Genomic DNA, 24525 nt, shown 5'->3' with positions numbered 1-24525 from the left:
TTAAATGCTCCAGATAAAATCACGTGTGTATATATGCCAAGCAAATTTAGCAAAATGTAAACAACCAGTGAATTATTTGAGTTAAGGCTATTTGGGAATTCCAAATACTACTCTTGCAACTCTTCTATATATCAAGTCATGGCAGCAGCCAGTCAGGGGCTCTCACTGGCAAAATCCAGAATAATTTAAGTACCAAACAGAATAACTAAATATTAAACCAACTGTAACTGATTTTAAAACACTCAAAAATCCATCATGATACTCAAAAGAGTATAAGAACAAAAACAGGAAAACTCAATCATAGCACTGGTAGAGAATGACATACTGATTCCTTATTCTAAAAACTGATCATTGAAGACTTAAACATTTATTCTGCCTTTATAGGAAGAGGTATACTTCAACTATAGATAACGAAAGAAAATTCTTTCTAAAGGAATGCTTGCTAACAAGCATGGAAGGAATGACAGAAAAATACCATTTTGCAAAACACAAAGAAATGTTTGAAACTGCCCTAATCATCAGTGGGTGCACAGGGGAATAGAATATCAGCAAAGTGCCAAATACCTCAGATTACTTGGTAACTGCAAAGTGAACTATTTATTTCACTTACAATGAAGAGATCTGATGGTTTCTACTTTAATCAAAGTATCAGATTCAGCATCATTAACAGATACAATTACCATCACGTTCCACGTTGCATGCTGCAATACGAGGTACATAACATTACTCATGAAGTATCCTTGTCAAAGAATGCTTAACCTCGGTCTCATCAAGACTTGTGACCTAATTTCTACTTTACAAGAAATACAAGAGATAGAAGAACAAATTAAGAGATACCACAAAGAAATGTTCAGACAAATTCAGACAGAGTCATTAAATGAGACAATCTGTCCTGTCTGTTGGAAAAGTCAGTGTCACTGAGAAAAAAAAGAACTTACGGGACTGTTCTAGATTTAAAAAGACTACAGAGATAAAGGCAGAGCATGAACCTTGACTGGACTGTTGTTCAAAAAAACCCACAAAGACCACAAAAGACATTTTTTAAACAACTGGGGCGACTAGAATATGGTCTAAATATTAGACAACATTGGAAAATTGCCAATACTTTCCTCGGGTGAGAAAATGGGAATTGTCAGGTAGAAATATGTCATTATTTTTAGATGATCCATCAGGGTCTGCCTACTTAATCATTCCTAAGAATTCGGTCCCTTCATCAAAAAGGTCTATAATTTTTAATCTAAAGGTTTTTTCATTAGAGCCTATATAAGGAAGAGATAAGTTTAATTCAAGACTACAAAGAAAAGGCTCTTGATCCCCTGGGGGGAGAGGTGCTCTGTTGCATCAAGGGTTCCCAGTCGCTGATTAGCCCTGACATCAAGTCACACTGCCACTGTGCTGATCAGACTTTCCCCAGTGTTTTCCCTTCCCCTTTCCACTGACCCTGAAACTGCCCTCAACTGTGACTGGGGATTTTTACCTGCAATAAGGCAAGTCAAGAAAGGTACTACATTATTAAAACTTGCTTTTGCTAATACAGGGACTTCATAATTTGTGATTATAAGCAGAGACCGCTAGGAAAATGCAGGGTTCCTAGCACACACCGAAAGAGTTGAAGGGAACTAACACTTACTGAATTGGCCACCTGACATACATGATCTTATTTACTCCTCCCAATAACCCTGAAAGCAGTGTTTTGGGACAAGCAGTTGAGTATGATCATTACAAATAAAGACTCTGGATCCAGACTTCAGGGACAGGATATCCAGCTCCACCAGCTTAATTACTGTATGACACTGGGGAAATTCCTTAAGCTATCCTGTGCCTCAGTTTTCTTATCCATAAAAGACAGCAACAGTACCAACCTCAGAGTTGTGGGGATTAAGTGAGTTAATATGTGTAGGGGTCTTAGAATAATGTCGAGCTTGAAGTAAGGTAACTAATGGTTACATGTATTATTTTTGGCCCATTTTCTAGATGAACTCAAGAGTTTAAGGTCATGTGCCCATGGCTATAACTAACAAATGGGAGAGGGGAAACCTCAACACAAGGCTGTGTCAAATGAAGAGATCCCACTCATTACACCCACTTCCCTTCCTTCCCAGTAGTCAGGTTCTCTTCAGGTAACTATAAAAGTGTAAGATATCTTCCCATGAGTTTCCTTCTTGAAGAATGACAGGCAGCAAAAGACATGAAATTCTGAGCCATACTTTCCTCCATGTGGCAAAAGCGGCCCCTGTGAATGAACTCTATGCCATTAGGTTGTGAACTATGGTACTAATCGGTGCTAAAAACACACCCTGTCCATTTGGCTAAGGAGCTAAGGAACTGAATTGACACACGATTTCTGAGAAAATGAATAAAAAGCTCCAATCGACAGACTTCAAAAACGCATCTTTGGAAACCAATCTGTTAGCTGAAGACTTCTTGCATAACCATTTTCCCCCAGTGTTTGTTATTCCGGTTTGGTAGCTTTTCAGAAGGAAGGGCAAATTAATAATAATGTAAACTAGCTCCCACACAGCTTCAATCTAAATTACTATGTTGAAGGAGCTCATTTATAATCTGCTCGTCACTGTGAATATCATGATCCCAGATTTAGTTCCCCTGCAGTACCTGCTACCATAAAGGGCTAGTTGTCCTAAGGTCCCTTTTAACTCCAAAATTCTATAAAAGCCAAATTTCTGTTGTCAGTAGAGAAGATGAGGAACAATAAAAATAAGTCTATCCTGGGCTCCAAGAGATAACAGAAGAGATGATAGGAGCAATAAATTAAAAAATGTCTAATTTGAGAGCACTATCATTAATAATTAATCCAATTACCCACAGTGCAGTTAAAAGGCTATGTAATCATACAAATTTGTTTCAAAAACCATATCTGCTATTCATGGAAAAGACCAGGAGAACATACAAAAACACATTATCAATTACTAGTAATTAATGGGTTACAGGTCTTTTAGTTTCTTCTTTACACAGTCCTGTTCATCATAAACATATACTTTTTATAATTAGTAAAACAATAAAATTTCTTATTAAGTATCCATGTAATTAACAAAAATATTGCATAGCTGTGAAAGACTCAAGGGGTGGAAAATAGGGGAATGAGCAGTTACAAAGGCGGGGGGGGGGGGCGGGAATCAAGCAGTTGGTTAACCACTTCCGGAAGATGTCAGCCATTGTGAAATTAATGCAAAATCAGGTATATGTTCCACTACTGTAGAGCTCCAACGCTGGCTTGTAAGTGAAGTTAGAGATACTTAAACTAGTTAGGTTAAAAAATACCTAAATTAAGCAATTGCTATTCCCCTTTAAAAAGTACTGTTCCGTAAGTCCCTACGTTGTTTCTGAAAGGACTTCAGATGGCAACACCCCTTTAACCCATCTGTAATGGGTGGAACTCTATTCCCCAAAAAGTCATTAAAGTCTGACCTCCCAGTAGCTAAGGCTATGACCTAATTTAGAAATAGAGTCTTTGCAGAAGTAATCAAGTTAAAATGAGGTCATTAAGGTAAGCCCTAATCCAATGACTGGTGTCCGTTCAAAAAGGAGAAATGTAGAGGGAAAACAATTTGAAGAGACACAGAGAAGACAGCCATCTATAAACTAAGAAACATCTGAAGCTGTCAGAAGCTAGGAGAGAGACCAGTAACAGAAGCTTTTCTAGCACCTTCAGAGGGGGAGTAACCCTGTTGACACCCTTATCCAATCTCTGGCCTCCAAAGCTGTAACACAATATATTTTCCTTGTTCTAAGCACTGTCTGTGGTACTCGTTACAAAGCCTAATGAAACTAATACCCCATCTTATAAATTCCATGCAGCGAGACACCCTTGCATCCACTGCCTTTTGAAAGAGCTAGCATGGAACAAATTTATTTGCAGAATACAGTGAAACTAACACAACAATATACAACTCATGAAAAGAATTCATATTACCATTTCATTTTAGTTTGCAGCAAATTTTCTTATAAATGCCTTCTGTGAGAATGTTTGGGATATTTAACTATAATATATTCTCAGCTGAGACAAAACAATTCTGAATCTCATCATTCTGAGTTAAAAAGTTGATACAGTATAACTGTAATGTCAAAATAAAAAAAGCAATACCTCCAACGGAAAGGCAGAAACATTTAACATAAACTAGAATTTAAGAATATATAGGTCATGAACACAAAGAGACCCACAAACAGACACTGATAGTCAAAGACAAGGAGAAACTCTTGAAAGCAGCAAGAGAGAAAGGAGTCCTCACTTACAACAGACCGTCAGACAGCTGACTTCTCAGCAGTAACAATGGCAAGGAGAAGGCAGTGGGGTAAACATATTCAAAGTGCTCAAAGAAAACAACTATCATCCAAGAATACCATGTCTGGCAAAGCTTTCAAACTAACTGTGAAGTAAAGACTTTTTCAGAGAAAAGAAAGGAAAAGAGAAAAAGAAAACTTGACAATTTTTTTTTGCTAGCAGCCACACTTACAAGAAATACTAAAGGAGGTTGTCCAGGCTGAAAGCAAGTGACCTCAGACAGGAATACAAGCCCAGTGAATAAAACAAACAAACAAACAAAGTCCTGTAATGGTAACTGTTTCACTACAAAGACCATTATAAGCACATTGTTTTCCTCCTTTCCTCTCTTAACTGATTTAAAAAGCAATTACATAAGATAATATGTATATAAAGTATTGCTGGAACTATAATATATATAAATGTAATACACACATAATATACGTATGAATAACACACAAAAGAGGTGGGTAGGTACAGCAAAGCTATAATGGGCAATGGGCTTAGGAAACCAAAATGGTAAAATACTAATTTTAACCATGTATTGATGAGTTTATAACATTAACAGATGTAGTATGTACAAAAATAATGTCACAAAAAGGGGGGAAAGAAAATGGGCCCACAAAGGAGTAATCCCTCTATTTCACTGGAATTAAGCCAGAATAAATCTGAAATTGATTCTGATCATTTAAAATGCATATGGTAAAATCTAGAGCAACCACGAAATGTATATATATATTATATATATAATATATATATACACACACAGTAAAAAAATCAATAATGAAAATAAAATGATACATTAGAAAACATTCACTCTATGCAAAAGAAAGCGGTAAAGGGGGAATACAGGAGGAAAAAAAGACAAGAGTCAGGGAAAAAATTTATAAATCCTTGGTAACTGGATTCAAGTAGATTAATGTAGCTATTTTAAGGTACATGCCTTCCTCTGCTCCGGCTGCTGTAACAAATCCCCACAGTCTGGGTGGCTTAAACAACACACATTTACTTCTCATGGTTCTGAGGCTGGACATCCCGGATTACGCCAGCCCAGCTGAGTTCTGGTGAGAGCCCTCTTCCAAATAGCACACTGCTAACTTCTTGTTGAATCCTCGCATGGCAGAAAGGCAGCAGACTCTGGGGTCTCTTTTCTAAGGACAGTAATCCCATTTGTGAGGGCTCCACCCTCATGAATTAATCACCTCCCAAGGCCCCACCTTCTAATATATCACCTCCACCATCTTCTTTTTTTTTTCCCAATTTTTTATTTAAATTCTAGTTAGTTAACATAGAGTGTAATATTGGCTTCAGGACTAGAATTCAGTGATTCATCACTTACATACAACACCCAGTGCTCATCACAACAAGTGTCCTCCTAAATATCCATCATTTTCAACAGATGAATTCTGGGGAGACACAACACTCACTCTATAGTAGAGGTGACAGGAATGTTGCAAACTGACGCTGGTCGGAGCTGTACAACTCTGACAATGTACAAAACCCACTGAACGGCACACTTTAAATGCACTCTTGCATCTTTACATTTCTCCTGGTAAGATCGGTGATGTGCCAACGGTTCTTGAAGTAAAAATTCGCATTTCTACTCCTACAGCTACAACAGCTAATGACCTTTTAACACCCACTTAGTGCAAAAGGCCTACGTTTACTAATCCACTCCACTCCTTTCTAATACTTCACCAGAGCACAAACTTCATTACAAGCATATCAGGAACAAATTTTCTAATTTAATATAATGCTGGCTTTACTTTTTAAGGTTAAAATGTACACACACTATGGTCACAGCAAAATAATAGCACCACCCCCCTCACCCCACAAATGTCCACATCATTAATCCTCTGAACCTGAGAATATGCGAGGTTACATGATGCGGGGCGGGGGGGAGGGGGGGGAGTTAAGGTTGCTAATCAACTGACCTTAAGACGGGAGGTTATCGTGCATTTCGCAAATAGGCCCAATGCAATCACAAGGGTCCTTGTAGTGCAAGAGGTTGGCAGGAGAGTCAGGGTCAGGATCATGTGACATGAGAAAGCCTGACCAACTGTCTCTAGCTTTGTAAAACGGAGGAGCCACCAGCCCAGAAACGAGACCGGCCTCCAGAAGCAGGAAAAGGAAAGGAAAGAGTCTCACCCCTAGAGCCTCCAGAAGGGACCAGAGCTCCACGGACACCTTGATTTTAGCCCAGTGAGACCCATTTCAAACTTCTGGCCTCCAGAACGATAGGATAAGTTTATGTTGTTTTCAGCCACAAATTTCTAGTCCATTTCAAACATTACAACAGAAATCAATGCACTCTAATAGCCTAAAAGTGACTGCACCTGGTTAGTTCATCTAGCATTCTCAATCATACGCTTAAAAATTTGAAGTTGCTTTAATAACAAGTACATGAGTTCAAAACAGAACATATATTAAAAAGGGGAAAATAAAAGAAAAACCACTTTGTCTAGCACTAGTGTACAATTAGAGCCAAGTCTTGTAATAGTTCAAATGCAAGAATTTTATTAGGATGCCAGGTACTTACCCACTTGTAATATCGCAAAATTATGTTTAGGTATGAAAAAAGTTAAACTTTCCTTTAAAACTTAACCTATTACTTTGGGAGTACAATTATGAAAAAAATTCTGCATTTGTAAGAAATTTACCTCTATGTAGCTTTTTTTTTTTTTTAAAGATTTTATTTATTTATTTGACAGAGAGAGACACAGCCAGCGAGAGAGGGAACACAAGCAGGGGGAGTGGGAGAGGAAGAAGCAGGCTCCCAGTGGAGGAGCCTGATGTGGGGCTCGATCCCAGGACCCTGGGATCACGCCCTGAGCCGAAGGCAGACGCTTAACGACTGAGCCACCCAGGCGCCCCCCCCCAATCTATGTAGCTTTAAACATGATATGAACAATAGATCTACATTCTCTCTAAATGTTTTCTATAATATTTCCTTCAAATAAAAATACTGATAAAGGTATTTAAAACTCTATTCTTAACTTCTAATGAAATGCTGGATCTTAGGCAATTATTACCAACAGTTGCTAAAATCATTAGGTGAAATGCTGCTGGGAGCTGCATAAGACAAATTATGCTGACAACACCTGAACCCATCAACTTCACAGGCACAAAAAGAGAAGACGTGTGTCCCTCCCCGTGTGACGGAAACACAAGTACACACTAATTATGATATATTCCTCTTACCACCACCCACCTACTTACTCATTCCACCCTTGCTGGGAAAAAAAAAAAAAAAGCCACCAAACCAACAACAAAAAACAAGGATTCTGGATTAGGCCTCCAGATCTACCAGTTTACAGAAATACACAGGATGGAGGGATATTCTACACACCACTAAAAGATATAATCTGCAAAATGCAGAACATGAGAAAAGCTATGGGACCGCCGAATTTCTTCAATAGATAAAACTGTTATTTATACAAGGGGTGAGAGATCCATACTTAAGAGACAGAATGTACAAATGCAATGTACAGACCCAGCTATGTAAAACCATCTGTGATAATGAGGCAATTTCAACAATAATTGGATTGAGGGTATTAAGAAATTCGGAGACTGGGGGGGGGCAGGCAGTAAATGATGCTGTGGTTGTACTAGGGGACGGGGGAACTCCACATTCACATTACTAGCAGTACGGCCCAGTGGCAAAAGCACTGGATTAGGCAGATTCCTAATCCCAAATCACTGATCATATACCCATAGTCTGAAGTAAGCTATTCGTCCATTTTCTCATCTGTGAAACAGAATACTACTATCTATTGGCCCATTTCACAGATTTTACAGTTGCTCTTCAGAAAAAATAAAGTAATAATAAAGTGGTCTAAAATGAAAATGATCTTGGTGAGGCTTCTTCGCAGCAAGTATCTGCCATGAAAATATATTCTGCATAAGTTATTTTTACTAACCACTGACCCATAGTAACCAGGTTTTGTTGACTTTTTAAGATTAATTTTCTATGAAACCACTTCCTCTGATCCCTTTTTTGCTTGTTAAGTTTTACATATAATAAGCTAAAAAAACAAAAACAAAAACAGGAGGAGTGTCATAGCTGAAAAGGACCAAAGGCTTTCAGACTTTTCTTTCTCTGCCACTCCTCTAGAGAGGAAAGGCGCGAGTGTCCTATTTATGATGTCTCCCACTTTCCTTTACCCGCTGCATCAAAAGTACTTCTCATTAACTCACTGTAGCAAAAAGGAGTCCTGTAGGCTACACATGTGATTGTTAACCACATACACATGGCTTTTTTTTAAACTACCAGACAACCTTCACAGGTTTTTGCCTAAACCAATACAACTGAATCTGTTTAACAAATCTGAAGACAAAATTACTGAAGCATTCAACTACTTATGTCATTTTAATCACTAAACTCTTGTTTGTTAGCTGTTTTCATTCATTCATAATTCTCGCCTCCTCTCCAAAGCCCTTCCCCAACCTCGTTGTCCATCCTATTACCTTCCGAATGGCAGCAAACTCCCCCTTCTCCACCACTCCCAAAGCCTCCAGCTGCTCCAGGCTTTGTCTGCTCCAAATGCCAGCCTGTCTTCCATTTAAACAACAAGCCTGAAGTCTGTGTCACTGCTTACCTTGCCATGTGTGAGTCTGGTCTTCCCAACTAGGCTGCAAGTCTTTTGAGAACAAAGACTGGTAAAGAGGTGAAGAGTTTTGCATCCCAAGTGTCTAGGACAGAGGCTGACTTCATAACCATTCACAGATTCTGACTGCAAAAATGGGCCTGACTGCTCCACCGCTGTTGTGGGATGAATGTGACCCCACAATAAAGGCATCTGAAGTCCTAGCCCCCAGGACCTCAGAATATGATCTTACTTGGAGAGAGGGTCTTAACAGAGGTCATCAAGCTACAGGTCATTAGACTGGGCCTAATCCAATGTCTGGTGTCTTTTTATGAAAAGGGGAAACTTGGACACAGACAGACATGTGCAGAGGGACAGCGATGGGAGAGACAGAAATACGAGGGAAGGGGCGCCTGGGTGGCACAGCGGTTAAGCGTCTGCCTTCGGCTCAGGGCGTAATCCCGGCGTTCTGGGATCGAGCCCCACATCAGGCTCCTCCGCTATGAGACTGCTTCTTCCTCTCCCACTCCCCCTGCTTGTGTTCCCTCTCTCGCTGGCTCTGTCGAATAAATAAATAAAATCTTTAAAAAAAAAGAAAAAGAAAAAAAGAAATACGAGGGAAAACGCCAAGTAAAGATGAAGGCGGGGGGGGGGGGGGGGTGTGCCTGGATGGCTCAGTCAGTTAAGCATCTGCCTTCAGCTCAGATCATGATCTCAGGGTCCTGGGATGGAGCCCCACACCCGCATCCGGCTCCCTGCTCAGCGGGAAGCCTGCTTCTCCCTCTGCCTCTGCTTGTGCTCTCTCTCTCTCTCCCTTTCAAATACATAAAGTCTTTAAAAAAAAAAAAAAATGAAGGCAGGATCCGTCTACATTCCAAAGACTGCCAGCAAACACTGCAAGCTTCAAGAAAGGCAGAGAGGACTCTCTTCACAGCCCTCCAAAGGAATCAACTCTGCTGACTCCTTGATTTTGGACTTCTGGCCTCCAGAACTGTGAGACAATACACTTCTGTGATTTTAAGCCACACAGGTTTTGGCGATTTGTTTGGGCAGCTCTAAGAAACTGATACAATTGGGGTTTAAGAAAATGAAAATGTGCAACAGGACTGTATAATGTCTAATATGATAGACACTGAAAATAATGGAGACTAAAATGAGCACAGCTTTGACCTAGAAGGAAGCAACCAAAGGACAAAGAAAAATAGCCATTATACATGAAGTAAAAAGAGCAAGCTGCAAATCAATCTGCAGATTTTGTTGGGCGTGGGGAGGTGACACACACAACATAATGTTTGTATGCGCACAGGTACCGTCTACACAAACACACAGACTCTCACAAGCAGTTAACTCTCCGGAAAGGCTGCCTCTCCTCTTCGCAGAAGATGAATTTTTTTTTTACTTCACACAGCTTCATACTTTTTAAAATAGTAAATGGTTTATTTTTTTTAACTTTTTAGAAATGTAAAATTAAAAGAAACTACTGTTTCCAAGGTAATCAGATGTCATATTTTTTAACAATATATGCGGTTAAACCTAAGAGACTTATTTCACTTTTAAATTTCTTATTTTGATAGCTCAAAAGAATTCATTAGTTATTAATCTACAAAAGCATATTTACCACTCCATTTCTAAAAGTGACCTCATCGTCATATTTCAGAGTCAGTATTAAATATTCTTTGTTTGTAAAAATGACAGAAGGAAAATAAGGCAACATTTACCAACTGCTCCATGTCTACCACGCATATAATCCTGGAGGTTTTACAAATGTTCCATCATTAAATTTCACTTCTCAACTGGGCCACGCCTATTCAGTCCAGCCTTCTCCCTATTACAGTACCAAGTAACATTTAAACAGAGCCTTATTAACTTTGATGTCAACCAAAAACATACCCAAGTATCATTTCTTGAATAATTCATTCTAGATTTATCATCTATAAATTTGCCTAAGTCCAAACCCTTTTTCACCTTTATTGATAAGATCTCAATTTGTGAGGTTACTTAACAACATCACCAGAAAGTAGCCACTCAATAAATGTTAGAAATCTACACCTTGGGGCGCCTGGGTGGCTCAATCGTTAAGCGTCTGCCTTTGGCTCAGGGCGTGATCCCGGCATTCTGGGATCGAGCCCCACATCAGGCTCCTCTGCTGAGAGCCTGCTTCTTCCTCTCCCACTCCCCCTGCTTGTGTTCCCTCTCTCGCTGGCTGTCTCTTTCTGTCAAATAAATAAATAAAATATTTTTTAAAAAAGAAAAAAGAAATCTACACCTAGTATACAGCAATACATGCGTTTCTCAAGGAACAAGAAAATCTCAAATACCCAACCTAACCTTACACCTAAAGGATATAGAGAAAGAATAGCGACTAAAGCCTAAACCAGCAGAAGAGAAATAATAAAGATTAGAGCAGAAATCAATAAAGCAGAAATCGAAAGAACAGTAAAACAGACCAACAAAACTAGAAGCCGGTTCTCTGAAGGAATTAATAAGATGGACAAACCCCTAGCCAGACTTATCAAAAAGAAAAGAGAAAGGACCCAAATATATAAAATCATAAATGAAAGAGGAAAGATCACAACCAACACCAAAGAAATACAAACAATTGTAAGAACATATTACGAACTATATGTCAACAAATTAGGCAATCTGGAGGAAATGGATGCATTCCTAGAAACAAATAAACTACCAAAACTGAAACAGGAAGAAATAGAAAACCTGAACAGACTCATAATCAGCAAAGAAATTGAAGCAGTCATCAAAAATCTCCCAACAGAGTCCAGGACCAGAGTGCTTCCCAGAGGAATTCTACCAAACATTTAAAGAAGAATTAATACCTATTCTTCTGAAGCTGTTTCAAAAAATAAAAACAGAAGGAAAATTTCCAAACTCATTCTATGAGGCCAGTATTAACCCTGACTCCAAAACCAGACAAATATCCCACCAAAAAGAATTACGGACCAATATCCCTGATGAACATGGATGCAAAAAATTCTCACCAAGAAATCTATTATCTAAGTTCTCTGGGAAAGGTGAAAATTACTGAAGTCACATTCAACTTTCCAAAGTCCGCTAAGATGACCTAAGTCATCACTAACAGAAAATGGCAAGAACATCACAACAAAGCCAGGCTGTCAGGGCTGAAACGGTCTAGCTCCAGAAGTGAAAGGGAGACACAGGAGAGAATTCAAGCCGGCAGGCTGGCAGAGCAGGACCACAGAGGGCCGGGAGAGCCAGTGACCTCAGGACAGGCAGCCATGTAGTCTTTAAGGAACAGAAACAATAAAATTACAGACAGAACAAAACAGGTGACAGATTTTACTTGTTAGCTTAAAAGGGCAATCTAGCTCGTCTTCAAACAAGATGACAATGTTGCCAATATGAAAGTGTGGTTACAGGGTAAGTCTTGATTTTCACAGGAGGAAAAAAATAATCAGAAGATTGCTTCCTTCAGGGGCGCCTGGGTGGCACAGCGGTTAAGCATCTGCCTTCGGCTCAGGGTGTGATCCCGGCGATCTGGGATCGAGCCCCACATCAGGTTCTTCTGCTATGGGCCTGCTTCTTCCTCTCCCACTCCCCCTGCTTGTGTTCCCTCTCTCGCTGGCTGTCTCTATCTCTGTCAAATAAATAAAATCTTTAAAAAAAAAAAAAAAAGAAGAAGAAGATTGCTTCCTTCAACTTTCTCTTTGTAAAGCGACAAAGTCCAGGCATCTGCTTGACCAGGCATGGTCAGGTCTTTGTTGAACTGGGTTCCCTGTGAGGGATATGTAAACCTCCTCAAATTTAAAAAATGTGGTAAAAACAAACGAAACTACTAGTAAACTAAGAAACTAGTAAAAAAAAAAAAATTTTGAACGGTCTTTTAAAGAAACACGCAAATAATTAACAACAAGAATAATAAATTTGCCTAGCAGAATCAAAGCACAGTATTTCTGGTTTTGTTTTTGATCAATTTTATCTAGTTTTGAGCCTCTGGCATTTCAAAATTTTTCCAAATTTGTTCACCTTTAAAGAAATAACCCTGACAACCATCAGTCTAATATTATCAGTATTATACCCTAAGTCCATCAAATAGTGAATGATGAAACATTCCATTTCTACTCCTCACCTATTCCTATATGAACCAAAGCTTCATCACTCAAGGCTGTAAGTTGGAAAGCTTCTAAATATTATATACTGTTTTGCAGAAACAAGAACACCCTTCTTCCCCTACTCTTTCAAAACACATTTTCCTCATGCAAACTTCGGAAGTACCAGTTGCTACCCCCAAGGTACCACCGTAATCATCCTGCATGAATATCTTCAGGAAGCAAATTAAACACTAGGGAATCTTTCCAACATCAGCAAAAAAACAAAAACAAAAACAAAACAACTGTGGAACAACATTCTGGGAAAAAAGATAGTAACTTCTTCAGTTATAATGCCTGAGATAATCACATATAAATCAGAATAAATGTTTTTGTCTACAGAATCTCATATTACAAACATATTTACCATTCCAAAGAACAGAAGGCTTTTATTTTATTCTCTCCTTGCCCCTTCACTGCTTACTTTATTTGTGCTGAGATGGGCTCTTTAAAAGATCCTAATCTGAAAGAATTACAAAAGTTCTCTTGTCAAGGATCCCTGAAAAAACCAGGTGGACCAATATTGTAGAAATTAACAAAATTTATTCTCCATAATTTTAGACCTTTAAAAAAATGTTACTAGAAGGGAATTACAGAACATTTGCTGACATCAGAAGTTAAACTGCTCCCTCACAGCACAAATAATTCAGCAAATAACTGTATGTTAATAGGAGAGCCAAACCCACAGATAGCTTGTCAGAAAAAAAAACAAGAAACAAAAAACAAAACCCAAACCTCTATTAACCATGAATTTATGAACCATTAAGAAGATCTTTAAAAGGAAGAAGAACCTAAAACTTTGCTTCATCCATCATCTGAGCATCCTAAGACCGGGATCCTGAAAATGTTCATTTTCAAACTTGACATGACTACGCTTTGTGAAATCGAACTCATGAGCCCTGTTACAATTCCTGGACTACGGCACCTTAATGTGCCTTCCATCCTCTCCTTAGGAGGACAAGGAGTCCTATCAAAAATGGTCACATAGGGGCGCCTGGGTGGCACAGTGGTTAAGCGTCTGGCTTCCGCTCAGGATGTGATCCCAGCGTTCTGGGATTGGGCCCCACAACAGGCTCCTCCGCTGTGAGCCTGCTTCTTCCTCTCCCACTCCCCCTGCTTGTGTTCCCTCTCTCTCGCTGGCTGTCTCTATCTGTGTCAAATAAATAAATAAAATCTTTAAAAAAAAATGGTCACATAATGACTTTAGGTTCCATTTATAACACAGAGAAGGTCTACATGAATATCATCTCATTTCACATGCATCCCCTCATGCGATCTAATGGGAATGACTATTCCATTTCACAGCTGAAATCCAAGTATCAATAATTAATGAAGTGGGACTCAAAGCTATACACACACACACACACAGAAAGTTTGGAAGTTAGGGATGAAAATTCCCAAACTCTTGTTTAAAAAGGAAGGAAAAATAATTGTGTCCCAACCATAAAAGTTTCAACATATTGCCTTGTAGATATCATTATGGATTTGGAGTTCAGGAAATGCAGACCTCATCCCTAGTGGATGTGGGGATGACCTGAAGCCTATTTCTCCAATTCGTGAAAACGGGGTTAATATTACTTGAGCTTTCCTAACCGTAAATGGATCTTCAAGACAAGAATTATGAGAAAGTATGAAGCTAAGAAAAAAAGGACTAAATAAATTTGAAATGATTTTGAAAATTTCAAAATCAATCTATATAGTTGGTTTTCTTAGGTACGGTAACAGGACTGTTTCTTATTTAGCAATATTTTGGTTTTTATGCAATTTGATGTCCCTTCACTATAATACAGATAAATTTAATCCATTTAGGTTTACTGTAATTAATGAAATAGGGCTTATTCCACTTTATTTTGGTTTTCTGGGTTTTGTTTTTTTTTTTTTAATTTTGCATCTTGCTTTTTCTCTTTTCCTGCCCTCAGAATTTGGGTGATACGGTTTAATTTCCTGCTGGTTTGGATGCAAGAAAATTCATTTCTTGTGTGCATGTGTATTTATCTATCCTTCATTTTTAACATGCCCATATAACTTTAAAATTTCTAATACTGGGGTTTTTCAGGGGAATCAAACCTTTGTCAGGTTTTAACCACCCACTGAATAGCCTTCTATTCTACCCCATCTTGTTACTGTCATCTTTTAAAAAAAATAAAATAATAATAATACATGTAACTTTTAACAATCAATGTAATTAAATTTACTGACATATTTTGATCAATTCCATTGTTTCATTATGCCTACAACTTTCCTCTGAACTTATATTTTCTCAGGCTAAATACATATTTTAATGATATTTTAATGAGAGTCAATGGTTGGTAAACTCTCTTGGTAAGTCTTCATCTGTCCCTTCCTCCTCTCCAGCCTAAATTCTCCCAGGACTCCTTCCATGTCAAACCAGCCACAGATTCTAAAAGTAGCACATTATCCCAGGACTCTATACCTTTGCTCACATCTGGAATCCCACCCCTTCTTGTCTACACAATAAATGACTTCATTTCACAAAATTCAAATCTCTTCTGTGAAGCCTTTCTCTGAAGTCCTCTTCTCTCTTAACGAGAGAACCACTTTCTCTTTCTCATGTATGTATCATTACTTACAGAAAAACCATCTCCTTGCACTCTTTTGTTCTATATGTCTACCCTCTTTCCCAACGTTTTTCTCATCACAGCACACATAAACAGTAGTTACTGCAGAGCCCACAAAAATATACAGATAAGACTGTTCTCACCTGGATATGACTAGTCAAGGAATCTAGTCAATCCAAACGCCTTCTGGCTATCTGTGTGTCTTTTGAAGAGGCCACAAGGATTACATTCTCAGCACAGCTAGAACCCATTCGGGACACATTAAATGGGAAGCTCTGTAAAGACTAGGGTTTATCACTGCCATCTTTGTATTCTCAGTACCCACATAAACCCTAATATAACGTAATATTCCATTAATACTTCCTAAAAATACTTACTGAAGGAAAGACACTCTCTACCAAAAAAAAAAAAACCCCAAAAAACCAAAAAAACAAACCACGTCACTATTGGCTTATAAAAAATCCTCCCCAACCTCCCATGAAAAACACTTACTCACTATCAGGCAGAAGACTTATTAGGTCACTAAAACACCAAAATAAAATTAAAGGCAACAGTACTTTAACTCAGCTAAAAGATACTGTGATTTAAACCAGTATTCACAAGTAGGAAATGCATGGATGATTCCTGCACCTAAGAAGCATTTCAATAAGAACATCTGTCAGCTATCACTGAAATAAACATCCACTTCTTGTTTTAAGTTGGAAATAAATTTTTACTGGCACGCAGCCTTCGACATGTGGATTACTACAGATGGGGAGTCTAGGCAAGCTTATACACTCTGTAGACACTACACAATTTTTTAGAAAAAGTTCATGGTCTTTCTTACAAAGAAGCAACAGAAAGCATAAGCCAGTGAACACACAGGACTACGAAAAGTTACAGCACCTCACACAATTATGTTTCCTATTAAATATCTTGTACTTGACGCTATCACAAAATTCTTCTGGACTGAGTACTTTTGTGAAAGCAAAGACTCAACAGCTTTTCTTCCAAAACAAATTATGTCTATAAACTGTGTCCCTTACCTCCTTCTCATACAAATTCTAAGCATAAGATTTTAAATGATCAAACTCTAGTTTTAGGTTATTTTCAACAACACTGTGTCTCTGGTTGCAAGTTTTCAACCCAGCAACCCATATATAACTGTTCATAATATCTAGCATTTACCCTTTTCTTACAAAACCTTAAAGCACTTTACAGATATTTAAATAATCCTCTTACAGCCCATGAGATAAGGAGAGAATGGGTTTTAGACAAGATAGGAAAGCAGACTGGGTAACTGCACGGCCGGCCAACAAGAGATGTTATTCCAGGAAAGGACAGAGGAAGGAACAATAGGAAAATATAAAAGGAAATAAAGCCTGAAGCTGACTTTGATACACATAGCTCGTTCTAACAATGACAAAAAGTTGGGGTGCTTTTTTCTAGTATAAAAAATAAGGCAAGATTTTTCTTCTAAAAGTAGTATTCCCAACCTATCTAAACTTTTCAAACATGTTCGAGAATGTCACAAATTAGACCATTTTTATTCCCAGACAAAAGGAATAAAATCTTTCTACAAACTATTTAAAACAGAAAGATCATCTCCATTCTTAGTTTACAATGTCATAATCTAATTCACTTCGAAATAAATCTGTGCTTTCGAGGAATAGATTACTAACGAGCTGTTTCTTGTGATGAAAATGAACTGCAGTAATTGCATTTCATAAAACAAATTTCAATTTTGCTTACTGATATTTGTTGAGCTAACATTAATCAGTAGCACCAGAGAGTCCTTTGAACACTGAGGGGAGCAAATCACTTTAGAGGGGTAATAAAGAACCACCACCATCATTACAGAGTGATTACTATGAACCAGGTATCATTTTATCCCCATTTTACAGATAAGGAAACCATGGCACAGAAAATTAATTTGTCCAAGGTCACACTCACACCTAAGGAAACAAATGTAGACTCTCAAAAAAGGGTACCAATTCAAAATTCGTTTTAATGGTACTGGGAAAGAAAAAATGTTCAAACATGAGTAAACAGTTACACAGAACAGCCTATTAATGAATTAAATGGCAATATCACTCACTAACCACCTCTAAATGCTTTTAAAGGAAGAAATATGTATTTACTTTAGACTGTAATTTTCCATGGACAAAACCGGGAAACTAGGCATAATTCATATTTAACTATATCTAATTCTATGTTCCTTACATTATCTAAAAGATGACTGGATGCAACCTACTAATTGGGAGACATATTTGCAAATCATGTATCTGGTAAGGGACTAATAGTCAAGATACATAAAGAACTCACTCATACAGCTCAACAGCAAAAAAAAAAAAATCTGATTTTTTTTTTAAATGGGCAAGATCTGAACATTTTTCAAAAGACACACAGATAGCCAACAGGCATATGAAAAGATGCTCATCATTAATCCTCAAAGAAATGTAAATCAAAACCACAATGAGGTACGACCTCATACCTGTTAGAATGTATTATCAAAAGTACAAGAAATAAGTATTGGTGAGGATATGAAGAAAAGGGAACCTCCATGCACTATGGGAATGTAAACTGGTACAACCACTATGGTAAAAGTATGGAAGTTCCTCAAAAAAAATTTAAAAATAGAACTACCATGATCCTGCAATTCCACTTCTAGGTATTTATCTAAAGAGAATGAAAACACTTACTCGAAGAGATATCTGAACCCCTGTGTTCACTGCAGCATTATTTACAATAGCCAAGACATAGAAGCAACAACCTAAGTGGCTACCAATGGATGAATGGATAAAAGAAATTATGGTATATACATGCGATGGAATATTACTCAGCCAGAAAAAAGAATGAACTCTTGCCATATGCAACACCCTGGATGGATCTAGAGGGCATTATGCTAAGTGAAGTAAATCAGACAGAGAAAGACAAATACCATATGATCTTTCATACACGGAATCTTAAAAAAACAAAAACAAAACCCACCAAACTCAGATACAGAGAACAGACTGGTGGTTGTGGAGGTGCAGGGGGTGAAGGTAGTCAAAAAGTAGGAAGAAAAAATTAATAGATAAAATATGATTAGCGCTTCCAAAAGACTGATGATATCAATAATAATTTATAAACTCTGAAGGGATCAGAGTATTTAGTTTTAGATCAGGAAGGAAACAAACTACAAGAAAAAGTTATTAAAGCTTCTAATCTAATTCCTTTATTTCACAGATGAGAAAAATCCACTCAGAAAGTTCTAAGAGATCTTCCCATATATAAAGATCTAAATGTCAGATAGTGAACTAGAATTTATCTTCTGGTTCCACTGCTCTTTTTAATATACCATGCTATAGGACACATAATAAAATATTAAATATTAAGTTTCCAGAATTAAGCTACTAAAAGAATATGTAAATTAGATTTTAGATTAGACTACCTAAATTAGACTACCTAAATCTGGAAAAATAAAGGTTTCCAGAAAGGAATTAATGCTACTAAGTAAACAAGTGCTTAAATAATCTTTCCTGAGACAGTAAAAGTTTCAGGAGAACTAAAATAAAAATTATTTCAAAGGCAGGAAGAAAGAAACTCGCAAGTAACAACATGGAGGTTTTCCATCTCTGGGGGCCTGGTCAAAAGCCTGGAATCAAATAAGACAACAAGACAAGCTGTGATCAAGTCTGGCTAAAACCGGCCACATGGATCATGATAGGGTAAATAATTAACTGCTCTGAGATCTATTATAGAAAGATTAGCTAGAAGCAGAAGGCAAGCAAAACAACATATAAGATAAAACCAGTCTTTAGACACATTCCACACACTTGAATATAGTATTTAAAACTATACTTTTTAAGCATATTAAAAGTTTCAAATCCCAATGGTCTTACCTTTGTGATAACTAATAAGCGCCTAAGATTAGAATAAACCCATCATCTTTTATAAAATTCCATTTCTAATTTTATCCTCTAATGATTGATAACCTGTCAACAACCTAGTAGCCCATCACTGTACCTTTTTCTGCATTAACAATCTCGCCATATTATCATTTCAAACATTAAACTCTCCATGCTTATCCTCAACTGTACAAATTTAAAAACTAGCAAGACAATCATTCATGGGAAAACTGAAACAGAAAATTTTATCTAGGGTATAAGCTTAATTAAGTTTTTTTAAAAAGACAAAAATATGCTCTAGGAGGTAGAGTAGTTATTTTCCTTTTGCTTAAGAGTTTTCGAATGCTTTTTACAAAATATTTTCCAAATTTTCTATAATGAGAATGTATAATTTTTAATAACCAAAATGTATTTTAGCTAGAATCAGATTAGCAGGCTTAAATAAAACTTCCATAACACTTATTCTGAATGTTCTCTCCACTAAGCCTCCTCAAACCATGCTCAAACATTATCAGTATTTAACCATTTACATGATTAAAAAAATTCTTCTTTTTGAAATTTTCCTGTCTAAAATTAACATGTATTGTAAAAACATCAAAAATTAGTAAAACAATGGCAACCTGCTTTGAATGTTCTTATAGAAGCACTATTTTACTAATAAATTAATAAAAATTAATTATTTTACTAATAAAAGAATTACATCCACCCTATTTCCTGAAAAGGAACAAAGCATTTTATTAGTAGTACAATATTCGGACTGCATGAAGAGGAGAGCAGCGTGTGCGTGCGCGTGCACACACGGCCTTCCCCCCACCCCCGGGGGCAATCAACAGGGCACAGGCTTTGAGGGTTCTTCGTCCCCTTCCTCTCGGAAGTGATGAAGAACCGCATTGACCTTACACACATCTTAACTCTTAACTGAGCTACCCCAGTGAGACTCAAAACAATGAGAAGAGACAAATAGCCAGCTTCACCTGCGACTTTCCTTCCATAAGTAGTTTAAAGGTTACCACGTGGAGGGTGCTGTGTTAGGTACAGGCTTTTAAGAAGTAAACCTGTCAGACCCACACGGAGCTGACTTGTGGCCTTGGCCTCACCACGTTCCAATGGCTCTACCAACACCTCCCCCCCACCGCTGTGACTGGGAGTGGGCAAGCAGCCAGGATCTACCACCTTCTACCCTTAACTTCTCCTGTACCCAATCCCCCTCCTCAACAATCTCTTCCCATCCATGACTTCTCCAACCCAAACAGGAAGGGACGTAATGGTCCCAGTTGCTGCTAACAATGATTATGGACCTGCCTTCGTGTAAGAGCCTGTGACCCATATAACTTTCTAGTCCTAGGCCACCCAAAACTGCTCTACAACTTCCATCTCAATTTCCAAACCTAGGCCCCTCTTATACGTATCCGGCCACTTTCCTCATCATTTCATAATTATTAAGTACACTATTTAATATTAAGTAGCTACTATGTGAAATCTGAAGCTACTTCAGAGGCAAAACAAACATCATATGATACTGAAAATATATTATTTCATGGACAAATAACAAGAGGCATTTCTAGAGGTACCTTTGCAAATTTATTCACTGCAATCGAAACAGAACCACTCATTTAGGTCAGGCTATAACAGTAACTTAAGAAAAACTGATTTTCACATGTTAGCAGAATAGTGACCTAGAATAAGACCTAAATCTGAAGAGATTTGTTTTTAACAGTTACTTAATCCAATTAAGGTATTGCCAATTTGCCCAGATACCTTAAGTTGACAAATGAAAAAATCAGGTAGACTTTACTATTTCTAAAATAAAATTCCAATTCATCATAAATATTTTCACAGATGTTGACTCTGGGTAGTAGTATCATTCTCTTTAGATCCAGCGCCTAGTCTTTACCACTCCACACACACCCCCGCCAACCTCATCCATGCTAAACAAACCCACTTCCCCCAGACTCAAATGAAGGACTCTGGGAAACTGTTCTCTGGTTTGCAGAAGTTAGCGATCTACCAAACTGCAGAAATAAACAACAGTCCTTCCCCTTAAGGCCTTCGCAGTTCTAATAAGGAGACAAGAGAAAAATTTACAGCACAGCAAATATCATAAATGCTATTGAGATTACAAAAATTCCGTGAAATTATGAGAGGGATAGAGGGTGGGGCTAGACAGGAGTAGGATTATCCAAGTAAGGCTACCAGCTTGAGAGACAGGGAAGAACTCAACAGACAAGAAGTGAAGGGGGAGTGTTCAAAGCCTACCAAAATAGCATCTACAAAGGCATAAAGGTAAATACCTTTACTTTCCTTGACAATTTTCTAATTCTACGATGGGTTGCAGTCTTCTTTAAAGAAAACGATTACGAATTACTTTGAGATATTCAGCGTTATTTTGGGAGTGCATCAGAATTTATTCAAATATGACTACAGACACAACCAATTCTAACATTACTTTTGGAACAATCGTATTTGACACTGATGTTTCCATATTCACCAACAATACACACACACCACAGGCAATCAATTAATGCACTTCAGTGAAAGCCCGAGCAAGAGCTCTGGAGTCTGACATTCTTCAGATCAGAATCCCTTACTCAGCATTTGACTTGGCAAATCTCTCCCCATTTTCCTAATCTAATTAGAGCCTATATATTTATTAATATGTTTACCTGAATACTGTTTGTGTCCCTCAACCAGATCATAAACACCATGAAAGCAGGGACTGCCCTGATCACTACTGCTCCCCCAGCACTCAGCCAGTCTCTCTCTCGCTTAGCAAGTGCTAAGCACGTACCTTACATACTTGAGTGAATGAATGGTGAGTAAAGAGTAACACATCACTCCCAAAGCAAGAGACTTTGACAATGAACTATGACCAGATAATCTGTATAGCTCAGCAATCTGGCAAGATTATCACTTCCAGAGAATTAATTATCACATTCCTTCTGAAACCAGAATACGATAATAATTGGCATATCTAAAAATAACTAATCCAAATGATCCTGGGGAATCGTTTAATATAGTCCCTTTAATATCAATGACTTCCTAAAATGTAAATTGTGAGAAAGAACAAACATCCATCTGGGGGAATGAATTCTTCAGCGATTCACTCACATACTGTAGATTTTAATCCCACCTGACTTCAGCCATTTTTTTGTACTGTTCCTCAGCGTGCAGTATAAAGCAGCTTTCTGATTCATCACTCCTTAAAGGCATATAAAATGTACTACCCTTAAATCGAAGATCGCTTGGGGATCTCCTTATGCAATCGGGTGCACAAAAAGGGCTAGTAAGATGGAGCAGAAGATTTCAGATGTCTTTAATAACAATCACTAGACCCACATTGCAAAGAATAACTTTTTTTTCTGTGAGGGCTCACAATTACGATCCTCAGATCTAAGCTCATAAGGAGCTAACGAAACAAATTTGCCCCACCTTGTGGAAAACTATGGCCCTTCTGGCCAATCACGAAAACATCAAGGTTTAAACGCACCCACGTTTTGCTTTAATTAATTCGGGACTTTGCAACAGGCATTAACACTTTTCCCTTAAAGTCTACTTATATGCCCCAACGAAACGCAAACAACCCCCCTTACAGTCAGTCCCTGTACAGAAATACTAACAGCCACACACAGATGTGTCTGATGTATTAAAATAAACAATCGACGGGGAAGCTTAAGCCGTTTTCAAGATTAACGCGGATTCGCAAAGACGAGACTGCCACCTGGACACATGGTTGGAAAACGGAGAGCTCGCTGCTCAGGAAGAGTAGAAAATGGGAACATTTTCAACAGCACTTATTTAAAGTTTCCACCTTCACACACACCCCCTTCCCCTAAGCACCGGGTGGGGGCCTCGGCCTTGCTAGAGGCGCGCGGAGGAAATCTGCACTTGACTTCCGTCCTCTCCCGGCAGGAATGAGACCCTGCCTTCCTGCCCGCGGACCCCCCACCCCCGCCCAGGGCCACCTCCCCGCTCCACGCACCGCCTGACGGAAATGGAAAGGCGCTCCTCCGCGTCCTTCCACCTCCGACCCCAGCTGGGGGCCGCGAGCCGATCCGCGCGCCCACAGCCCGGGGTGCGCCTCGCCGCTCCGCCCCAGCGCCCCGGGTAGGCTCGGACAGTTGAGCCCGGGGGCGCTGACGATAGGTGCCCGCGCCCCGCCGCGTCCGGCACGGTCGCCCCCGCGCCGGCCACCCTCGCGCCGCCCCGGCTCGTGGGTGACTCCCCGCTTCCCGGGGACAGCTAAGCCCCCGCGCTCCTCGCCCGCCGCCGTCCAACCGCCCCCGCCCGGGCCGCGGGCCCCCGCGCTAGGCCCCGCGGGCCGCCGGGGCGAGGGGCGGAGACAAGGGCCGCGCTGCCGCCGCCCGCCCGCAGGGGTCCCGGGGTCGCCCCCGCGGCCCTCCCGCCGCACCTACCATGGTACAGATGGAGGCGAATTTGGAGACTGTCATTAGGATTTCCATCCGCCCAACGCCATCTTCCACCCAATCACAGCAGCGGCGGCGGCGGGCAGGGGAGGAGAGGAGCCGGGCCGCCCGCTCGCACCGCAGCCCGCGGGCGGACCCCGAGCCGCCGCGGACCCTCGCACCGAGCCTACTCAGCCGCCGCTGCCGTCGTCGCCGCCGGCGCTCCGGCACTCCCCGCCTCGGGCCCGAGTCCCCGCCTGCCGCTCGCCCGCCCGCCCCCGGCTCCTCCCCGGCGCAGGGCGCAGCCGCTGCCTCGGGGCCCGCGCCTGCCCGCGAAGCCGCCGGCCCGTACACCCCGCCCTGCGCGCTGGGGAGCGGGCTCCGCCGAGGCCCTAATGCCCGGCCTGCCCAGCAGCTGCGCGGCCCAGCGGCGCGCCCCGCCCACCCGCCGCGCGCCCCGCCCACCCGCCGCGCGCCCAGACCGCCCCGCGCGGCCCCGCCCACTCCGGCTCGCACGACTCTTCGGCCCCGGAGCGCGCGAGCAGGGGAACTCCTGCGCCGCCCCACCCCGAGCTCAGCCGACCCCGCCTCCCGCCCGCGTCCCTCGCGGTCCTAGAGCCCGAGCGCCAGCAGAGCCCGAGCGGCAAGAGCTGTGGGGGGACCGGGGGGAGCAAAGGGGGCGGGAGTG

The 24525-nt window shown here is 40.0% G+C and overlaps 1 protein-coding gene across 1 annotated transcript in view; it reads right to left on the bottom strand.

Annotated features, from left to right (window-relative positions):
* The window catches only part of USP12 (ubiquitin specific peptidase 12), a 103209-nt gene extending 79110 nt beyond the window's left edge, over positions 1–24099 (bottom strand). The window contains exon 1 of the mRNA XM_045797063.2: positions 23847–24099. Within this exon, the coding sequence (XP_045653019.1) occupies positions 23847–23894 (48 nt within the window). The 5' untranslated portion in view covers positions 23895–24099. The remainder of the gene's footprint in view (positions 1–23846) is intronic.
* Between the last annotated feature and the right edge of the window lie 426 nt (positions 24100–24525).

This window comes from Ursus americanus, chromosome 10, assembly GCF_024610735.1.
Source record: "Ursus americanus isolate L20-20 chromosome 10, mUrsAme1.1.p, whole genome shotgun sequence".
Lineage (NCBI taxonomy): Eukaryota > Metazoa > Chordata > Mammalia > Carnivora > Ursidae > Ursus > Ursus americanus.
The sequence above is the reverse complement of the archived record's forward strand: the minus strand, read 5'-3'. Positions and strand labels throughout refer to the sequence as shown.